The following is a 16681-nucleotide window of genomic DNA, read 5'->3' as shown; positions in this document are numbered from 1 at the left end:
ACAGGATGCCCAATTAAATTGGAATTTCTGACAAACAAATACTTCAAAAGGTAGTATATCCTAGCAGTCCAGGGTTAAGACTTCATGCTTTCACTGCCATGGGCCTGGGTTCAAATCCTGGTCAGGGAATGTTAACACCCTACAAGCCATATGGTAAGGCCAAAGCCAAAAAACAAAAAAGTGTAAGTATGTCCCAAATAGTACATGGGATATCCATATACTAAAAATGTCATTACTTATCTGAAATTTAAATTTAACTGGATGTCCTATATTTTATCTAACAATGCTGCTGAGGGATCTGTATTTTACATTGAGAACCACCGCTTTAGGACATTAGGCATCATGTCCAATTCTGAACTTTTTAAAAAAGGCTTAACACTTATTACTTTTACAGAAAAATCATTATTTAAAATTATTTATTTGTATTGCTTATTGCCTCCATCCCTCAAGAACATAAATCTCATGAGGGATGGATCTTAGCTATCTTACTCACTGCTATATCCCTACCACCTAGAATGAGGCGTGGCAAAAAAGAAATTCAATAAGTATTTGCTGAATGATTAGTAAATAAATGACTAAGGAGTGGTGTGACACAAATACTCACAGAGAATGAGCAGGTAGAGCAGAGACAGAAATTCCAGAGTTCTGAGAGACTGAAAGGGCCCTCATTTTCCAATGACTTCCTGTTCAACTTCATAGGGCCTAGGACCACTCAAAAGCAGGCTTAGAAAACTGTGGTGGTCTAGCTTTCAGCCCCAAATGAGCTATGGACAAAAGAAAGTGGGGAAAAAAGGAGCATTCTAAGGCTCCCTAACTTCAAACATTACCTCCAGAAGAGGTATCAACATGCTTTATTAAAAATAACTAACCTTAGAAAAAAAGAGGAAAGAAAGAGAACAGAGTCAAAGCCCAATGGCAGGTATAATATGACTCTTCTATTCTCTGCAGGCAGCTAAAGGTTCCGAAGTAGCATTTACAGGGAACCAAGGAAGTAGAGCCTCTTCTTAGGCTTACAGAATTAGAAATGTGGCAAGTGGCAAGTCCTCATTTTACTGGTTTTCCCAAGGGATCAATATATCTTGAACTATATCTTCCAACCTCAATCTCTGAATTACAAAGTTCTGGTAGAATATTCAGGTATTTTAAACAATGTCCAAACTCCCCTAACTGTAGCTAAATTTTTCGTTAATTTCTTTTTTTGATCTGGTCTTGGTTTTAGAAAATAATAGCGGTAAAACACATTTTAAAAACACATAATTTCTAGTTACCTGAAATATTCGGTTTCTTTTTCACCGGAGAATAAGAAGAAAACATCCACTGCCCTGATGATTCCCAAACCTCCATATCTTTAACAATTCCTTCCCTAAAAAAATAAAAATGGCAAAAGATCTTTTTCTTCTGCTTGGTAAAATTTATCATTGATAATTTTCAGTGACTGTTATAGAAAATATATAATTTTAGATTTTCCACTATATTTTCTGAAGTGTCCTTCAAAGCAGAAGTTTGCAAAAATATGAGCTGCACTTCATGATTATAAATATTATAATATCAAAGACATTTATAATTTTGGTTTTCCAGTACACTGAACCATTAACCAATATATTTATTGAGAACTCACTACAGTACTATATACATCTTAAAGAACTGAAATATAAAATACATAATACTAACTTAACATTTTAAAATACACAATATTACCTTTAATTTTCTCTGTTCATTATAATTAACATCAATGATCATTTAACTGAGAAAGAAAGAACCAGTAAGTAATAAAGAACCAGAAAATATTTAAGTAGGTAGGACTTCAGAGATCATTTTGTCTAACTCTCACATTTTGCAAAAACGGAACAGACTCATGTCCATGGTTAATTTGTTAGCAGAGTCATGGATATATTCAGCTCTAAATTAAATATTTCCCTCTTACCCAGGATGGCACAATTAATGAAGTAAGAATGGTAGTTGATAATAAAATAATACTAAAATTTCAGATTTTTACAATAACATCAAATATAGGAAGGAATGTTTCATTTGTCTTATTTTACTTACTCAATTGTATATGATACATGGCTCAAAACGTTTACAACTAGTTCTAATTTAATTATGGGATATAAAAGACTAATGAATATATTTAAGCACTGTCCTAGTTGCTGGGAGCTGAGGGAACACTTACTTATATACAGCCAGGCACTGTTTCAGCACCAGTCATAAATTCTACAAATGTAGAATTTTGAGAACTACAAATGTTCTTAATAAATGATAAGAAATGTACTCCACAACAATGAAGTCAAATGTTTGCATGAAGTAACTGAAGTAAAAGTTTTATTATAGAAAGAAAAATACAAGATGCTGTAAGTGACCTCAAAAATCAAAAACTGCTTTAAATCACCTCATACTTTGTAAAGAACTCATAATTTAACATAAGCAGGATTACCTTAGAAAGATATTCAGTTTAGTATCATTGATAGAAAAGTGGAAAAAGAGTAATTATCCCCAAGAAGACACTGCACTGATATAGAAGAATCACATTTTAAGTTGAAATAAAGTCTAGCATGACACCTGCAAAACAGAGATTACCTCTGATCATGGATGCTTTTTCTTTTGCTTATTTTGATTTTATAACAATTTAATAAAGTAATAGGATCACTTCTTTTTTAAGGAAATATTATAGGTGCTTTTGGAAAAAAATAAGCAAATGGGTGGTAATTTTTCTGAAGGTTTTCACTTACAGAAGCTTCTTATCATCTTTCTGGTCATCAGAGCCAGGTGAAGCAAATGGGTTCTGAGATAAGCCAAATCCCCTGTTCTTGCTAGCAGACTCTCCAGAATCAAAAGTAGCAAAAGATGGCTTTTCTTGATCTCTGCTGCCCCCCCATGGTGTAGGCTTGGAGAAACTGGATGGCTGGATAACACTGGAATATCTCTGATTGGTGGTATTCCATCCTCTTCTGTTACTACCTGAAATAAACAACAAAATAAATAATTTTACTAGCAACTCATGTTTTCAATCTCTAAAAATTTCATTATATTTTTTCTTATTATATGCAGATATTATGTAAAGATTCGACAGGCACTACATGCCCACTCATTTTAAATTACAAAACTTCATTTTCAATTTATAGAATTAAGTGTAATATCAACAAAGGGGCTTGGCTGGTAGTAAAGAATCTGCCTGCAGTGCAGGAGATGCAGGTTTGATCCCTGGGTCGGGAAGATGCCCTGGAGAAGGAAATGGCAACCTACTCCAGTATTCTCGCTTGGGAAATCCCATGGACAGAGGACCCTGGAGGACTACAGCCCGTGGGGTTGCAAAAGAGTCGGACACGACTGAGCAACTGAGCGCACAAACACACACACACAGTAGCAACAAATCACACAATGATCTATTTTAACAAGACTGGGAGGACTGTAAATCCACAGAAAAATTATGATGTAAGTTTATTAAACAATTGTTTGATAATGGAGTGGACAGAAGGCATGTAACCTATATCATAAGCTCCTTCATGATAAAAAGCTGTATCTGTATCATTCTTTGCTCCCCAATTGGGCCCTATATAGTAGTAAAATCTGAAAAAAAGACCAATGTATTAAGAAGTTTATTGAAAAAATTAGATTCTACCTTCTGTCCTTGATAGACGGGTAAATCTATTTGACTCAGTATTCTGAGAAAGAAAACCTATCCTCCTATTTTCCATATGAGAATTGTAGCGGTAGTTTACATATGAATAAAGTGCATTGACTTCCTCTATTATAACCATATTTTTAGTATTCTTATAACTATCAAAATGAGCCAACAGGACTTTCTCCTTTCTGTCTCTATATTGAAAAAAAATCTTATCACTTCAACTATATCATTTATTCATCACTTCTCAGTTGGGGCCAAGATAATTCACCACGTTTCTAACTGAATTAGGAGATATGCTATTAAATATGTACAATAAAACTGGAGTGATGGGAGATACACTACTTTAAAAAATTCATCTCCCAATTCTAAAACTACTTAACAAAACCAAAGAGGAAAGGGGGAACATTGCTAGACCAGATCCTGCAAGTAAGGGTTAACAATATTGTATTTTTCTAGAGTTTGATCTTTTTTCCTTCACAACTGAAGAAATTCATTCCATCATTTGGATATAGCTTTTGGCCTTCATACTTCCTGATTCTGCAAGCATTTATTTATTTCTGGGTATTAGGTACACTGTTTATTTAACTAGTTTTATTTACTCTTTTAAAACCCATAAATCTATCCATTCAACATTTATTCTGTACTATATTTAGAGTAAGTCTCCACAGAATGTTAAATATTACATTTTGTTGTTCCTGGAAATACTCACATTTGTCTGATCCCGAGTCCTAATTTTTGGTTTGGAGTATTTCACTAGACTAACTGTGGGTAATTCAAAAAGACTGTCATCTGGAAGAGCTATAAAAGTGAAACCACAATGCAACAAAAGGTTTAAACGTCAGATGAATTGCAGTACAGGAGGAAAGAGAAGGGAGAGGCGATCAGTATCCTGTGGTACTTTTTAAGAACTAAGTCTCAGTTCTAAGAAAGTCTAACTATTCATCTGACCTCTAAAACCTTGCATTGTACTATAGATTCACATCGGATCCCTCCTCTCCTTGAAGACAGTTGCATTATCCACAATTGATTTAGTGAAATACTCCAATTTCGACAATGACTTAGGCCCAGAAGGCAGGTCACCATAGTCCTGCATACCTTTACCTTAGAGCTCAGAGTTCTTAATTGAGCAGCCCACTCTCCCGATTTTACCTCCAATTTTATAAGCATGTGCATTTATGAGGTTTACGGCTCTGTAGCCTAATGGCAACCCACTCCAGTACTCGTGCCTGGAAAATCCCATGGACGGAGGAGCCTGGTAGGCTGCAGTCCATGGGGTCGCGAAGAGTCGGACATGACAGGGCGACTTCACTTTCACTTTTCACTTTCATGCATTGGAGAAGGACATGGCAACCCACTCCAGTGTTCTTGCCTGGAGAATCCTAGGGACGGGGGAGCCTGGTGGGCTGCCGTCTATGGGGTCGCACAGAGTCGGACACGACTGAAGCGACTTAGCAGCAGCAGCAGCAGCAGCTTTTATTAGATTTTCAAAGGAGTTCTCGACTTCCCCAAAGAGCCGTGACTCTGGCCCCACTTACTAGCCTCTCCCTAGAAATAAGTTTAGAAAAAAAATTACATTAAAAGCATCAACGGGAAAAACAAGTACCCGGAATAGTACAATGTTACAGCAAGGAGGCGTCTAGGTCGACTTACGCCAATTCTGAAACCACTGCCGTGCAAAGACTAGGTAGTTTTAATACGTAATTACGACTTGAAAATTCGTTGTTTTTCACTGTAACCATGAATAAGCTGCCGCCCACTTAACAAAATCAGCCGTAATTCCTAATCAAAGGGCGAAAACGTCAGTGGCGGGGCGGGCGAGGGGACGGCGCGGGCACGTCCGCGTCACCTGACTGGTACGCCGCGGCGCTGTGCCCAGCGGCCGGCCCCAGGAGGGACGCCGGATCCTCGCCCGCCCGGCCCCACGTCAGGCCTTCCCCTGCTCGGCTAGCTGCGAAGGATTGAGGGAAACATTACCTGAGGGCTGCTGCTGCCGTCCTCCGCCGGCACCCCTGGGGCCGGGATGTTCGTTCCAGCACCGGTCTCCGAAGCGGCAGCGGCCTTGAAGGAAGAACTGACAAATGGTCATGGCGACGGTGTCGCGAACGGAGCGGTCTTCATTTGGCACCCTCAGCGAGCAGAGCCCAGAGCAACCAGAGGTCCCGGCTCCGCTACTGTGATGTCATCTTCTTGCGCCTGGTAAAGGCCTTTTCTCTATTGTCCCGCCCATAGTGTGATGAGAGGCGAGGATTTTACCCAATAAGATTTGAGAAGAGTGGGCCCGCCCGGCACGCCCTGAGCGCAACGTTGAGAGGGCGGGATGCTTGAACGGTTTTGCGGAGAAAGGCGCTTAAGAGCTTGATGCAGGGTCTTGTTCGATGTAGGCTTGAGATCTCAAATGAGAGGAAAGAAAGTTGGTCAGGCAAACTAAGGACTTCAGCCCTGGGAGGAGTATTAGCTGTGATTTGAGAAGCATAGTCGTATTTTCATTTGTAACTGCTTAATTAAAACCTGGCCAGCCGTTCATTAGGATGGGTAACAATGTAAGCCAGTTGAAACGTTTACAGGAAACAGATTTAAGGACAAAGTGCAACTAAAAAGTATCATAACAACCGGCATCTTTGGGTGAGTACTACATTCTTAAACAGAGAAACTTTGTTCTTTGAAAACCCACGTGAACGTTGCTATGTGAACTTTTATCAGTAATAATGAAACATTCCACTCGTTGCCTAGAGGATCTAAGACACCTGACACAGAGAAGCAGCTTCTGTTTCTAACCAGGTGCAGAGCTGCGGATAGGGGGATTCCTGGAAAAAAACAAGTTCATATCGTCTTAACTTTGTGGTTTCCAAAGAAACATGACCCTACATCCACTTCTCACTCCAGATCTGGTGTTGATGCATCATTACACTGCTCTGCTATGCTTTGGGAGTATCAAAACTGTTTCATTTAGATTTTACCTGAACTCCACCTTTCCTACTATTCCTACAACTACCTTTTCCATTGTGTGGTGAAACACACTACAGTTCCTCTAGTGTGCCGTCTTCTTGGTTGCAGTGAGTCGATAGATCTGTTGGATTACAGGTTTGTCCCTGGTAGTTTAAAATAAAAAGATCAGCCATTGTTTTTGCTCATATACTTTGGATTTTGAACACAGTGGAATCTACAGAGCGCTGAGAATAACTGGTGCAATCTAGTATATATATTTTTTAAATTCCTTTCATTTCTTTTGGGGGAAAAAAAAAAAAACTGTGGGAGAGTTACATGAACGTTTTCCTGAGCCACTTGAGACTTTATTATAGACTTGATGCCCCACCACCCAATTATTTTATTTCCTACAAACAAGGACATTCTACTTAACCACAATATAATAACCAAAATTAGGACATTAGTATTGCTGCATACTACTAATCCTTAGGTTCTATTCGTATTTTGCCTTAAAAATGTCCCAATAATGTCCTTTAAGTGACAAGGATGCAGTTCAAAATTATCATTGCCTTACTCATATTTCTTCAGGCTTCTTCATTCTGGAATATTTTCTCAGTCCCTCCTTGACTTTCATTACCTTGGCTTACAGCTATTTTATAAAATTTCCTTAATGCAGACCTAAGTGTTTCGTTAGATTTAGATTATGCATCTTTGGCATCCATGGTCTTCACAATGCACCTGTCAAGTTGTGCACGTCAGTTTGTCCCATTAATTGTAATGTTCACTTTGATCACTTCAGGTGTTATCTGGCAAGCTGCTCCACTCTAAAATTACTCTTTTCCTCTGTTATTAATAACAAAAGGGAGAGACTTTGAAAGTATGTAAAACCTCATTCCTCACCAAACTTTTAATTCACTCATTTATTTATTCCTATCAGTATAGACTTAGAGTTTCCAATTTTATTCACTGGGTTATTCTTTGTTACTATCATTTATTTTCATGTGCAAATCATTCCCAATTGAAACATCTCATGCTTCTTTGAGCACTTCACTTCCTGGCCTAAAAGATGCTCCAGGGTCATCTGACACTTTCCCTGCTCTCCAAGGAGATCTGGGTCTGTTTTGGTGGTACTTAGAAGCCAAGATCTGAGCTCTTAAGTTTGTTCATTGCTTTTGCGATATCTTTGTTCCCAAATCCTTTCATGGGCATTGCTAGAGAACATATACTATAGACAGACACATTTACATCAACGCACATTTCGGTTTCTATATGTATGACTTCACACTTTGATAACCTCCAATTTCAATCCAAGATCACAGAATTAATTTTATTTCCCTTCTGTTTTTTTTCCTCTTTCACACTGAGAAACTTGGCTCCCATTATTCTTAACATATCTATTTTGAGCAGTCCCCTTGTGGTAACCATTCTCTCTTTGTGGCCAATGACTTCTCATCCATGCAGATGCCAGCATGTATAAGGACTTTGCTGGCATCAAAGACCTAAAATAATACCAGTTAGGCTGAAGCTTTAAATGAGGGTGAGGGTGGAGAAGATAAAGTGCTGTGTGAGATGATGAGAGTCAAGGACTGAGGAATGTAGAACTCATTAGTGATAGTGGAGGAGTAGATGGAAATCAAGAGAGTGGGGCCATAGGAAGAAAACATCTAATTTCAAGGTGACAATAAAAATACCTCTGCCTCCCTTTCCGCTTGAAAATATCTCAAAATAAGAGGGAAAACAAGCAAAAACTTTGTCTTTGATTATACTAGGAGAAAACCATAATTTCAAACCACAATTTATGAAGACTGAATGTACATATAAGAGTACATAGTAAATTTCTTAGAGGAAGAGTCATATGCCTTTAAGGTGGACAACTGGTGTCCCCAAAGAAGGCTGAAAATTAAGAGGCCTCAAGAATTAAGAACCACCAGGCATTGGAAAAGGGTGAACCGTTCACACCTACCTGATGGGAGATAGGTGTTTTTCTTGACAAAAATGTAAGGAGAGAGGCTTCAGAGTCCAGGATGTAAATATAGAGGGGCAAGTTATGATACTGACAAAGAGGAACCAAACTATGCCTGTTGAATGGTGCTTTGCCTGAGCTCAGAGATCCTGCAGCCAGGAGGACAGTCTCTTCCTAGTTTGCCCTCCCCCTTGCAAAAGGTGGGAGTTTGGAAGTTTTATTTTCTTGAGAATCAGACATCCCAGAAAAGTATCTATGAGATCTTTTACCAATCTCCAACAAAAATAGGCAGCCATTTCCTTATCATATGATGAAGTTCTCTGACACTTCAGCTCACGCTTGTACATGAAAGGTCACAATTTTTTAACATCTCATTTTAAATATAAATGCACAGTCAAGGACCAGATGTTTGAGGACAGATTCCAACAGGAAAGATCAAAGCAGTTGAAAAAGAAGTGAGAAGAAAGAGAAACACACCAATAGCAAAAGTAATGTTAAGGTGGCTCAGATGGTAAAGAATTTGCCTGCAATTCAGGAGACCTGGGTTTGATCCCTGGGTGGGGAAGATCCCCTGAATCTGAAGGAGGGCATGGCAACCCACTCCAGTATTCTTGCCTGGAGAATTCCATGGACAGAGGAGCCTGGCGGGCTGTAGTCCATGGGTGTGCAAAGAGACACAACTGAGTGACACACACACACAAAAGCAAACTAAAATGTCCTAAGGACAACCTGAAACAAGACCAACATGCTGTAGAAAAGGACAATCATAAAAAGAAAAATGCTCTTGGAGATTAAACATGGATAGTGCTAACAAATTCAGTGGGTGGTTGGAAGACGGGGAAATCCCCTACAAGAACTGAATAAACCAGACCTTGAATCCCATTTTACAGCTTTGTTATCAGAAGAGGCTAAAGCTCTGGAAAGTAAAAAAGCTTTCTAGTTAGTAAGAGTGACATTTCAACAGAAATACAGACTGTTGGTTTTTAAAAGTGGCTCCTTTTCATGACTAAATGTTTTTGATAGCAACAACTTTTTTCAAGACATTAAAATTTCATGTTCACACTGTGATTTTCAAAAGTATAAACTGAATTGTTATGTCATCTAAATAGCATCACTGCAAAAAACACAATATTAACATGTTAACTAAATAGGATAGGAATTTTGAGTAGGAAAGCAATAGAAAATATACTTACCAACATATTATACTCATTATCCTGATATCAACAATATCATAGACTATTTCCAGGACAGAAAACAGACAATAATTAGAATTACTAAGATTACTAAGGAAAAACACACACACATTTCATTATAACCTGCTGCTGCTGCTGCTAAGTCACTTCAGTCGTGTCCGACTCTGTGCGACCCCATAGACGGCAGCCCACCAGGCTCCCCCGTCCCTGGGATTCTCCAGGCAAGAACACTGGAGTGGGTTGCCATTTCCTTCTCCAATGCATGAAAGTGAAAAGTGAAAGTGAAGTCACGCAGTCGTGTACAACTTCGAGACCCCATGGACTACAGCCTACCAGGCTTCTCCGTCCATGGGATTTTCCAGGCAAGAGTACTGGAGTGGGGTGCCATTGCCTTCTCCATCGTTATAACCTACATCAAAGCTATCTGCATTATCACAGTGTGTTCTAGTCAGCAGATATAACCTAAAGAAATGGGTAATCTATTTAAAATACCTTAAACAGTTGTATATTCCATTTGGGAAATTATTTAAGTAATATTAAGTAACTACATAATATATAACCAAATTGAGATATGACAAATCAATATTCTACCCTCAAAAATATTACACATTTTTTCCCAACAGAGAGCAAAGGTCAAAACCCAACATAAAATTGTTCAGAATAACAAAGTCTAGAAAAAGAAAGATTAATGGTTACCTAGGGATGGAGTCCTTTGGGAGATAGAACTGGGTTGAGTAATATCTCCCTAAAACTCTAAAATGAGACCTTATTTTGGAGACAGTCATTGGTTAAGATAAAGAGGTGTGTGATTCATGTTGAGGTTTGACAGAAAACAACAAAATTCTGTAAAGCAATTATCCTTCAATTAAAAAATAAATTAATTGAAAAAATACAAAGAGGTGCATGCGTGCATGCTAAGTTGCTTCAGTAATGTCCGACTCTTTGCGAGCCCTCCAGGCTCCTCTGTCTATGGGATTCTCCAGGAGAGAATACTGGAGTGGGTTGCCATGCCCTCCACCAGTGAGGAGGGTGAGCTAAATCCAATGACTTTTAACAGTACCAGAAGACAGACAGACACACACAAGGGAAAAGGCCATGTGAAGACAGAAGCAATGACTGGAGTGATGCAGTTAAAAGTCAACAAATACCTGGCTTGCCAGCAGCCACCAGAAAATACAGGAGAGGCAAGAGAAGTTTTTCCCTCAGAAACTCCAGAAGGAATCAACCCTTTCAATATCTTAATTTAGGATTTCTGGCCTCCCAAACTGTGAAAGAGTAAATTTCTGTTGTTTAAGCAATGAAGTTTATGGTAACTTGTTATAGGAGCCATTAGGAAGTAATACAGGGAAAATGGGGAGTAACTGCTAATAAGTATAGCGTTTCTTTTTATGGTGAAGAACGTGTTCCCTAATTAGGGTGATGGTTGCATAACTCTGTACATATATTTAAGATCAATGAGTGGTACACTTTAAACAAGTGAATTGTATGACTCATAAATTAATAGAACTGTAATGTACATAAAACCTTACATAAATGGAAATATATCTACCTTTATCTTTTATAATTCCCTTAACCCTCATATAAAGAATAAAAATTTAAAAAGAAACATTGCTTCACAAGTTAAAAACTACCTAACACATTTAAGTGAAGAATGAACTTAGCAGTCTGCTTGAAGTTTAAAAATATTTAATATTATCAGGTTTAAAAACATTGATGGTGACAGCTTTACATGGCTCATTCCATACATTTCATAATGTAAAAGGGCAAAACATTACTAGGAAAGAAATGAACAGTTGGGTTTGTAAAAGATTTACTGAGCACATATAAGTAATATGACAAATATGTAACTCAATTACAAAGCTTTTAGAGACAACTGGGTCAAATTTGCTGATATGTTATGCTAAGGAAAAGAAATTATGTACCTTTTTAATCTATAAGAAGTTAAAATTCAACATTGACAGTGTATCACTATCAGTGATATTCTAGTGACCTAGAATTTGCTCTAAGTAGCTTTCTTTTGCTAGGTAATATTAACAGAGTGAGCACTGAAGAGGTATAATCCTTTTTTAATCCCTGGGTTAAAAAAGTGAAGTAAATTAATGATGGGTGCTAAGCTTGACGTTTTGTGTTAAAAAGATGGAATTATTTAATTGTACTGAATATAGTTCATGAGGAGTTGATTACATTTTAACTCCCAAAATGTTTTTATGAGATATAAGTGTATGGTTTGACTCACTCTGGCTTGCTTTTAAAATGGAATACATTTGGCACTAAATGGAACAAATGAAGACAAGCAAAATTACATGAGACTAAGCTGCTCCATCAGAACTATCTTTGACTTACAATTCATACTATTTCTTAGTTTTTGACTGAAGAGAAACAGACATAACTACATAGCACTTCTATGATGTATGAAAATAGAATCTAGAGCTAACATGAGACTGCTTCAATCATGAGTCAGTCCCCCATTCTGCTATAATCATACTTACAAATGTGAAATTCATTTAAGAATTCATGTTTTCACCAAGTGCTTATAATTTTACAAGTTTGCTAGATTTGTTCTTGGTTACATGGCCAGTGGAAATACAGTCTTTCAATTAGGAAGGAAATCCATATAAAAGAAAATATTTTACATGAATCTTACTTTACTTGAAAACTCCTTGGAAAAAAAAAAACAAAACACCAAACTAAAACTTTGTGACTGCACTCTTGGAACAAAGCACGGGTGGCCATATTTTTGAGTCTCCAATGAATCTTGAGGTTCAGTTTTTCATGTTTCAAGGGTTTCTTCATTTGCTCCGCAAGTATCAACAACACAAATTAAACAACTTGTTACTGGAAAAGCTCGGACTTTGGAGTTGGCAACCCATTTGTCTGTTTCAGTATTATATTCAAGGATGTTTCCTAGTCGACCCACACCTTGAAAACCAGCCAAGACATAAACTATAGAGCCGACTGCTGCACACTTCACTGTTACTCCCTTCCATGGCATTGGTGAGACCATCTTCCATTCGTTTAACTTAATATCATAATATTCCACATTGTCCAGACCACCTTCAAAAGAATAAAACATGAACGACTATGTGAAAAATTCTACAATCTCTTAAAGTAATAATTCTTCATATTTTTCCAAACATTTTTTATGAAAAAGTTCAAACATACAGAAAAGTTGTAACAATTTTATAATGAATCCTTACATATCTACTACCTAAATTCTTATTCTGATTTTAACACAATAGGAATTTAACTTAATTTTTTATTTATCATTTTAGACCATAAATACTTAAAATTTATTCTATAAAACTAAAAATGTTCTATCTGCTGTGGAAAAATTAAAAAGGAAACCACTCAATGAAGTTTCTTTCTGATTAAGTTTGATTACAGTTATTCAAATGTTCTTTTTCCTTCTACCATTTATCTGTCAGCAGTTTATGAAAAATATCAATGGAAAGAGAAGAAGGAAAAGAAGTTATTTCTTTGTTATTCTTAAAGATTGAAGGTACTGACTAAAATAGGCTTTGTGGAATCTATCTGTAGATTCAGTCCAAATTCTACATTATTAAAAGCAATTTCTTGGACTTCCTTGGTGACTCAATGGTAAAGAAGCTGTCTGTCAATGCAGGAGACATGGATTTGATCCTTGATCCAGGAAGATCCCACATGCTGCAGAGCAGCTCAGCCTGTGTGCCACAACTACGAGCCAGAGCTCTAGAGCTCAGGAGCTACAGTTACTGAAGCCCACATGCTCTAGAGCCTGTGCTCCGCAACAAGAGAAGCCTGCACACCATAACTAGAAACTGGCTCCCACTCGCCACAACTAGAGAAAAGGCGGCACATCAGTGAAGACCAAGCACAGCCAGAAACAGATAAATACAATTATTTTTTTAAAGCAATAACTTAAGATTCTTTAGTACAACATTATTTATAAAAATTAAAATATCAAATTTAATCAATTAGAAGAGTAATACTGATATGTTCATGAAGTGTTTAAAAATGTTTAGGAAACAGCGCTATTCAGAGCCTGGATACAAGACCTAAAAGTTAAATTAAAAGTTTTAAACATTGTATTAAAGTTCAAATATTTCTGTCACTCAACAGTTCTTAAGCTAGTGTGATGCCATTCTCCAGACGGTATTTGGAAATAGACAAAAGCCATCTGAGACTGTCACAATGACTGCTGGCTACTACCTACATTCATGGACAGGAATGTTAAATGTATTATGACGTTGCATAAAATGTTAGTGCCCAGAAACTATAAAAATAAATGTAATGATGTATGTAATTAATGCTTGTATCAAAATCTCAAGAAACATTTTTATAATTTAGGATAAGGCAACAGCAGCAAATTCACTGATAATGTTGAACAGTGAATTAACATCACATACCTAAGCCATTCTGACCACCCACAGCAAATATCTTGTCTTTTACAAATACCAGCCCATGATTCTTTCTGGCTTCAATCATGGGACACAGCTCAGTCCACCTGAAAAAAATTAAGGAAAGTGTTTAGTATACTTGTTTACAAGAAGTAAAAGGACTTATATGAATTTACAGGAAAGGTCTGTTATCCCAAGTAAGTGCTCAGTTACAGCTCACATACGTGTATACACACACAAATATGCACATCTGAAAAGCTAGAAAACAAAAGTTAACTGGTTTTGAGTGATTTACAGGTGGGGTAAAAAGAGATTTTCTTCTTTCAACTCCAATAAAATATGGGAAGTAGAGGCTATCTGGAGACTTCTGTCATGTTTTTGGAAGAAATCCACTTCCTATAGTTCACAATAACTTGTAAAACAGTAACAAACAAGAAAGGGAAGATGTGAAAGGAAATATAAGGCATTAATACTGTCATATGTGGTTTTAATTAATATTTACATAAGTAAAACAATTTATCATGGGCCTCTAGCAATCAGCAAATTAGCCTATGGATTCACACATCCATCTTTAAATAAACACTTAGAACTTTTAGGCAGCTCTAGTAACTGAAGTCAGAGAAGACAATGGCACCCCACTCCAGTACTCTTGCCTAGAAAATCCCATGGACGGAGGAGCCTGGTAGGCTGCAGTCCGTGGGGTCACTAAGAGTCGGACAAGACTGAGCAACTTCACTTTCACTTTCATGCATTGGAGGAGGAAATGGCAACCACTCCAGTGTTCTTGCCTGGAGAATCCCAGGGACGGGGGAGCCTGGTGGGATGCCGTCTATGGGGTCGCACAGAGTCGGACACGCCTGAAGCGACTTAGCAGCAGCAGTAACTAAAGTACTACTATCATTCTGTCACATTTAATAACTTATTAGCACACTGCTGTGTTCACAGGCTCTACTATAAAGAATGAGATTGAGAATATAATGTGGACACATGTCAGAGAATAATTCTCAGGTAGCTTTACACACACCATTTTGTTACTTTTTCTATGAGATTCAATCTCTTTGCCTAAACTCCCAGACACATAACTGACACCTGGGATTGTGCAGGTGGTGCTCTTAACAGGTGATATAAATCAAAAGGCTCCAGACAACCACAAAAAAAAGGGGGGGGTGGAATCTGGCATAAGTATAACTCTCTAATATGGTTATTTGTAACTCTTCTTTTTAGAGCATAATGAAGAACTCTGAAATATCAACAACTCTTGTAGCCTTATATTTACATACTTCTGGTTTATTTTAAAAATAGTTCTGACAGTCACTACTCTCATTTTCCGAGCATTTGGTTAAAGACCTCCCATTTTTTCAGGATAAACACACAGGCCCCCCAGGGGAAAAGGTCAGTGTACAACTCAGAAGTGGGAGAGCCTGTACTCAACCTCTGACAGGCTCTGCACTCAGTGAGCTGTCAAAGCGCATAAAACAGTATCTGGGAAAAATTCAATACACATACCCCTTTCTTCTTTATGATACAAGAGAATTTACACTAGCTTTTCACTTAGGAAAATTTAGGGAATTTAAATATAATAGAAAATATACAGAATTCAAATTTAATTACAAGCTTAATATATAAGTTGTGTAAATTTAAAAATATTCCCCAAACTGATTATTTCACCTAGTTTTTTTAAAAAATATTAATGTTGTAGATTCCTTTATACTTTTCCCCCACTACTATGAACAAGAATATATTGATTTACACTGATACTGCCTAAATACAGATCTCAAAATTTAGAAGCCTGGAGTTTATATGGTATGGGTTTTACTTTTAAGACCTTTCTAAGAAATGAAACAATAATTAGGCAGCAGAGTGAATGAGATTACAGTTTTCCAACCTGTATGCTTTCTGAGTATAGAATTTATGGGAGGCAAAGTAGAGACTGATACAGGAGAGAGGACCATCTGTATACACCCTGCTCCTACTGTTTAGGACAAGAGGGGCTGGATAGCTAACTGGCTGGATGGACGATAGGATTAGGATAAGGGGTATCCTCAGTGAGCCCTGGCCAGAACAAAGGTACATTTTTTAAAAACATTGAGAAGTATTAAGTTTGATAATCTCAAGAGATTTCCTAGTCTCAACACTTTAGCAAAAGATAAGTTTTAAGATAGAAGTGCTGGTTGCTCAGTCGTGTCCGATTCTTTGTGACCCCTTGGACTGTAGCCGTCCAGGCTCCTCTGTCCATGGGGTTTCCCAGGCACTGGAGTGGGTTGCCATTCCCTTCTCCAGGGGATCTTCCCAACCCAGGGATCGAACCCGGGTCTCTAACATTGCAGGCAGATTCTTTACTGTCTGAACTACTAAGGAAGCCCCCAGTTTCAAGATAAGCTTCTTTCAATTCTGTTCCTAACATGGGAGACTAGTAGAGCAAGAAATGAGAAAAGAACAACTGCAGCTGCACTTCTGTCTGGGAAAAGAGTTGATGGTTTTGCTTCCTTAAATCCTTCAAAAGTAGAAGGGAAGCACAAACAGCCAGCTGCAAATGACAATCATATTTTATAATTAAATGCTTACTCTTAACTTAAAAAAAGCAATAGCTAGAGCAGAAGAC

The 16681-nt window shown here is 37.6% G+C and overlaps 2 protein-coding genes across 6 annotated transcripts in view; both read right to left on the bottom strand.

Annotated features, from left to right (window-relative positions):
• NUPL2 (nucleoporin like 2) overlaps nucleotides 1-9039 on the bottom strand; it is a 29581-nt gene extending 20542 nt beyond the window's left edge. For both annotated transcript variants that reach the window (XM_010839046.1, XM_010839047.1), the window contains exons 1-3: nucleotides 5597-9039; nucleotides 2727-2955; nucleotides 1269-1363 (exon numbers count right to left, since the gene is read on the bottom strand). In XM_010839046.1, the coding sequence (XP_010837348.1) occupies nucleotides 1269-1363; nucleotides 2727-2955; nucleotides 5597-5708 (436 nt within the window). In that variant the 5' untranslated portion in view covers nucleotides 5709-9039. The remainder of the gene's footprint in view (nucleotides 1-1268; nucleotides 1364-2726; nucleotides 2956-5596) is intronic.
• Nucleotides 9040-11372: 2333 nt separating this feature from the next.
• Nucleotides 11373-16681, bottom strand: part of KLHL7 (kelch-like family member 7) — a 56668-nt gene continuing 51359 nt past the window's right edge. For all 4 annotated transcript variants that reach the window (XM_010839042.1, XM_010839043.1, XM_010839044.1 and 1 more), the window contains 2 exons: nucleotides 14089-14186; nucleotides 11373-12757 (listed from right to left, as the gene is read on the bottom strand). In XM_010839042.1, the coding sequence (XP_010837344.1) occupies nucleotides 12474-12757; nucleotides 14089-14186 (382 nt within the window). In that variant the 3' untranslated portion in view covers nucleotides 11373-12473. The remainder of the gene's footprint in view (nucleotides 12758-14088; nucleotides 14187-16681) is intronic.

This window comes from Bison bison, unplaced genomic scaffold, assembly GCF_000754665.1.
Source record: "Bison bison bison isolate TAMUID 2011002044 unplaced genomic scaffold, Bison_UMD1.0 scf7180017864109, whole genome shotgun sequence".
Lineage (NCBI taxonomy): Eukaryota > Metazoa > Chordata > Mammalia > Artiodactyla > Bovidae > Bison > Bison bison.
The sequence above is the reverse complement of the archived record's forward strand: the minus strand, read 5'-3'. Positions and strand labels throughout refer to the sequence as shown.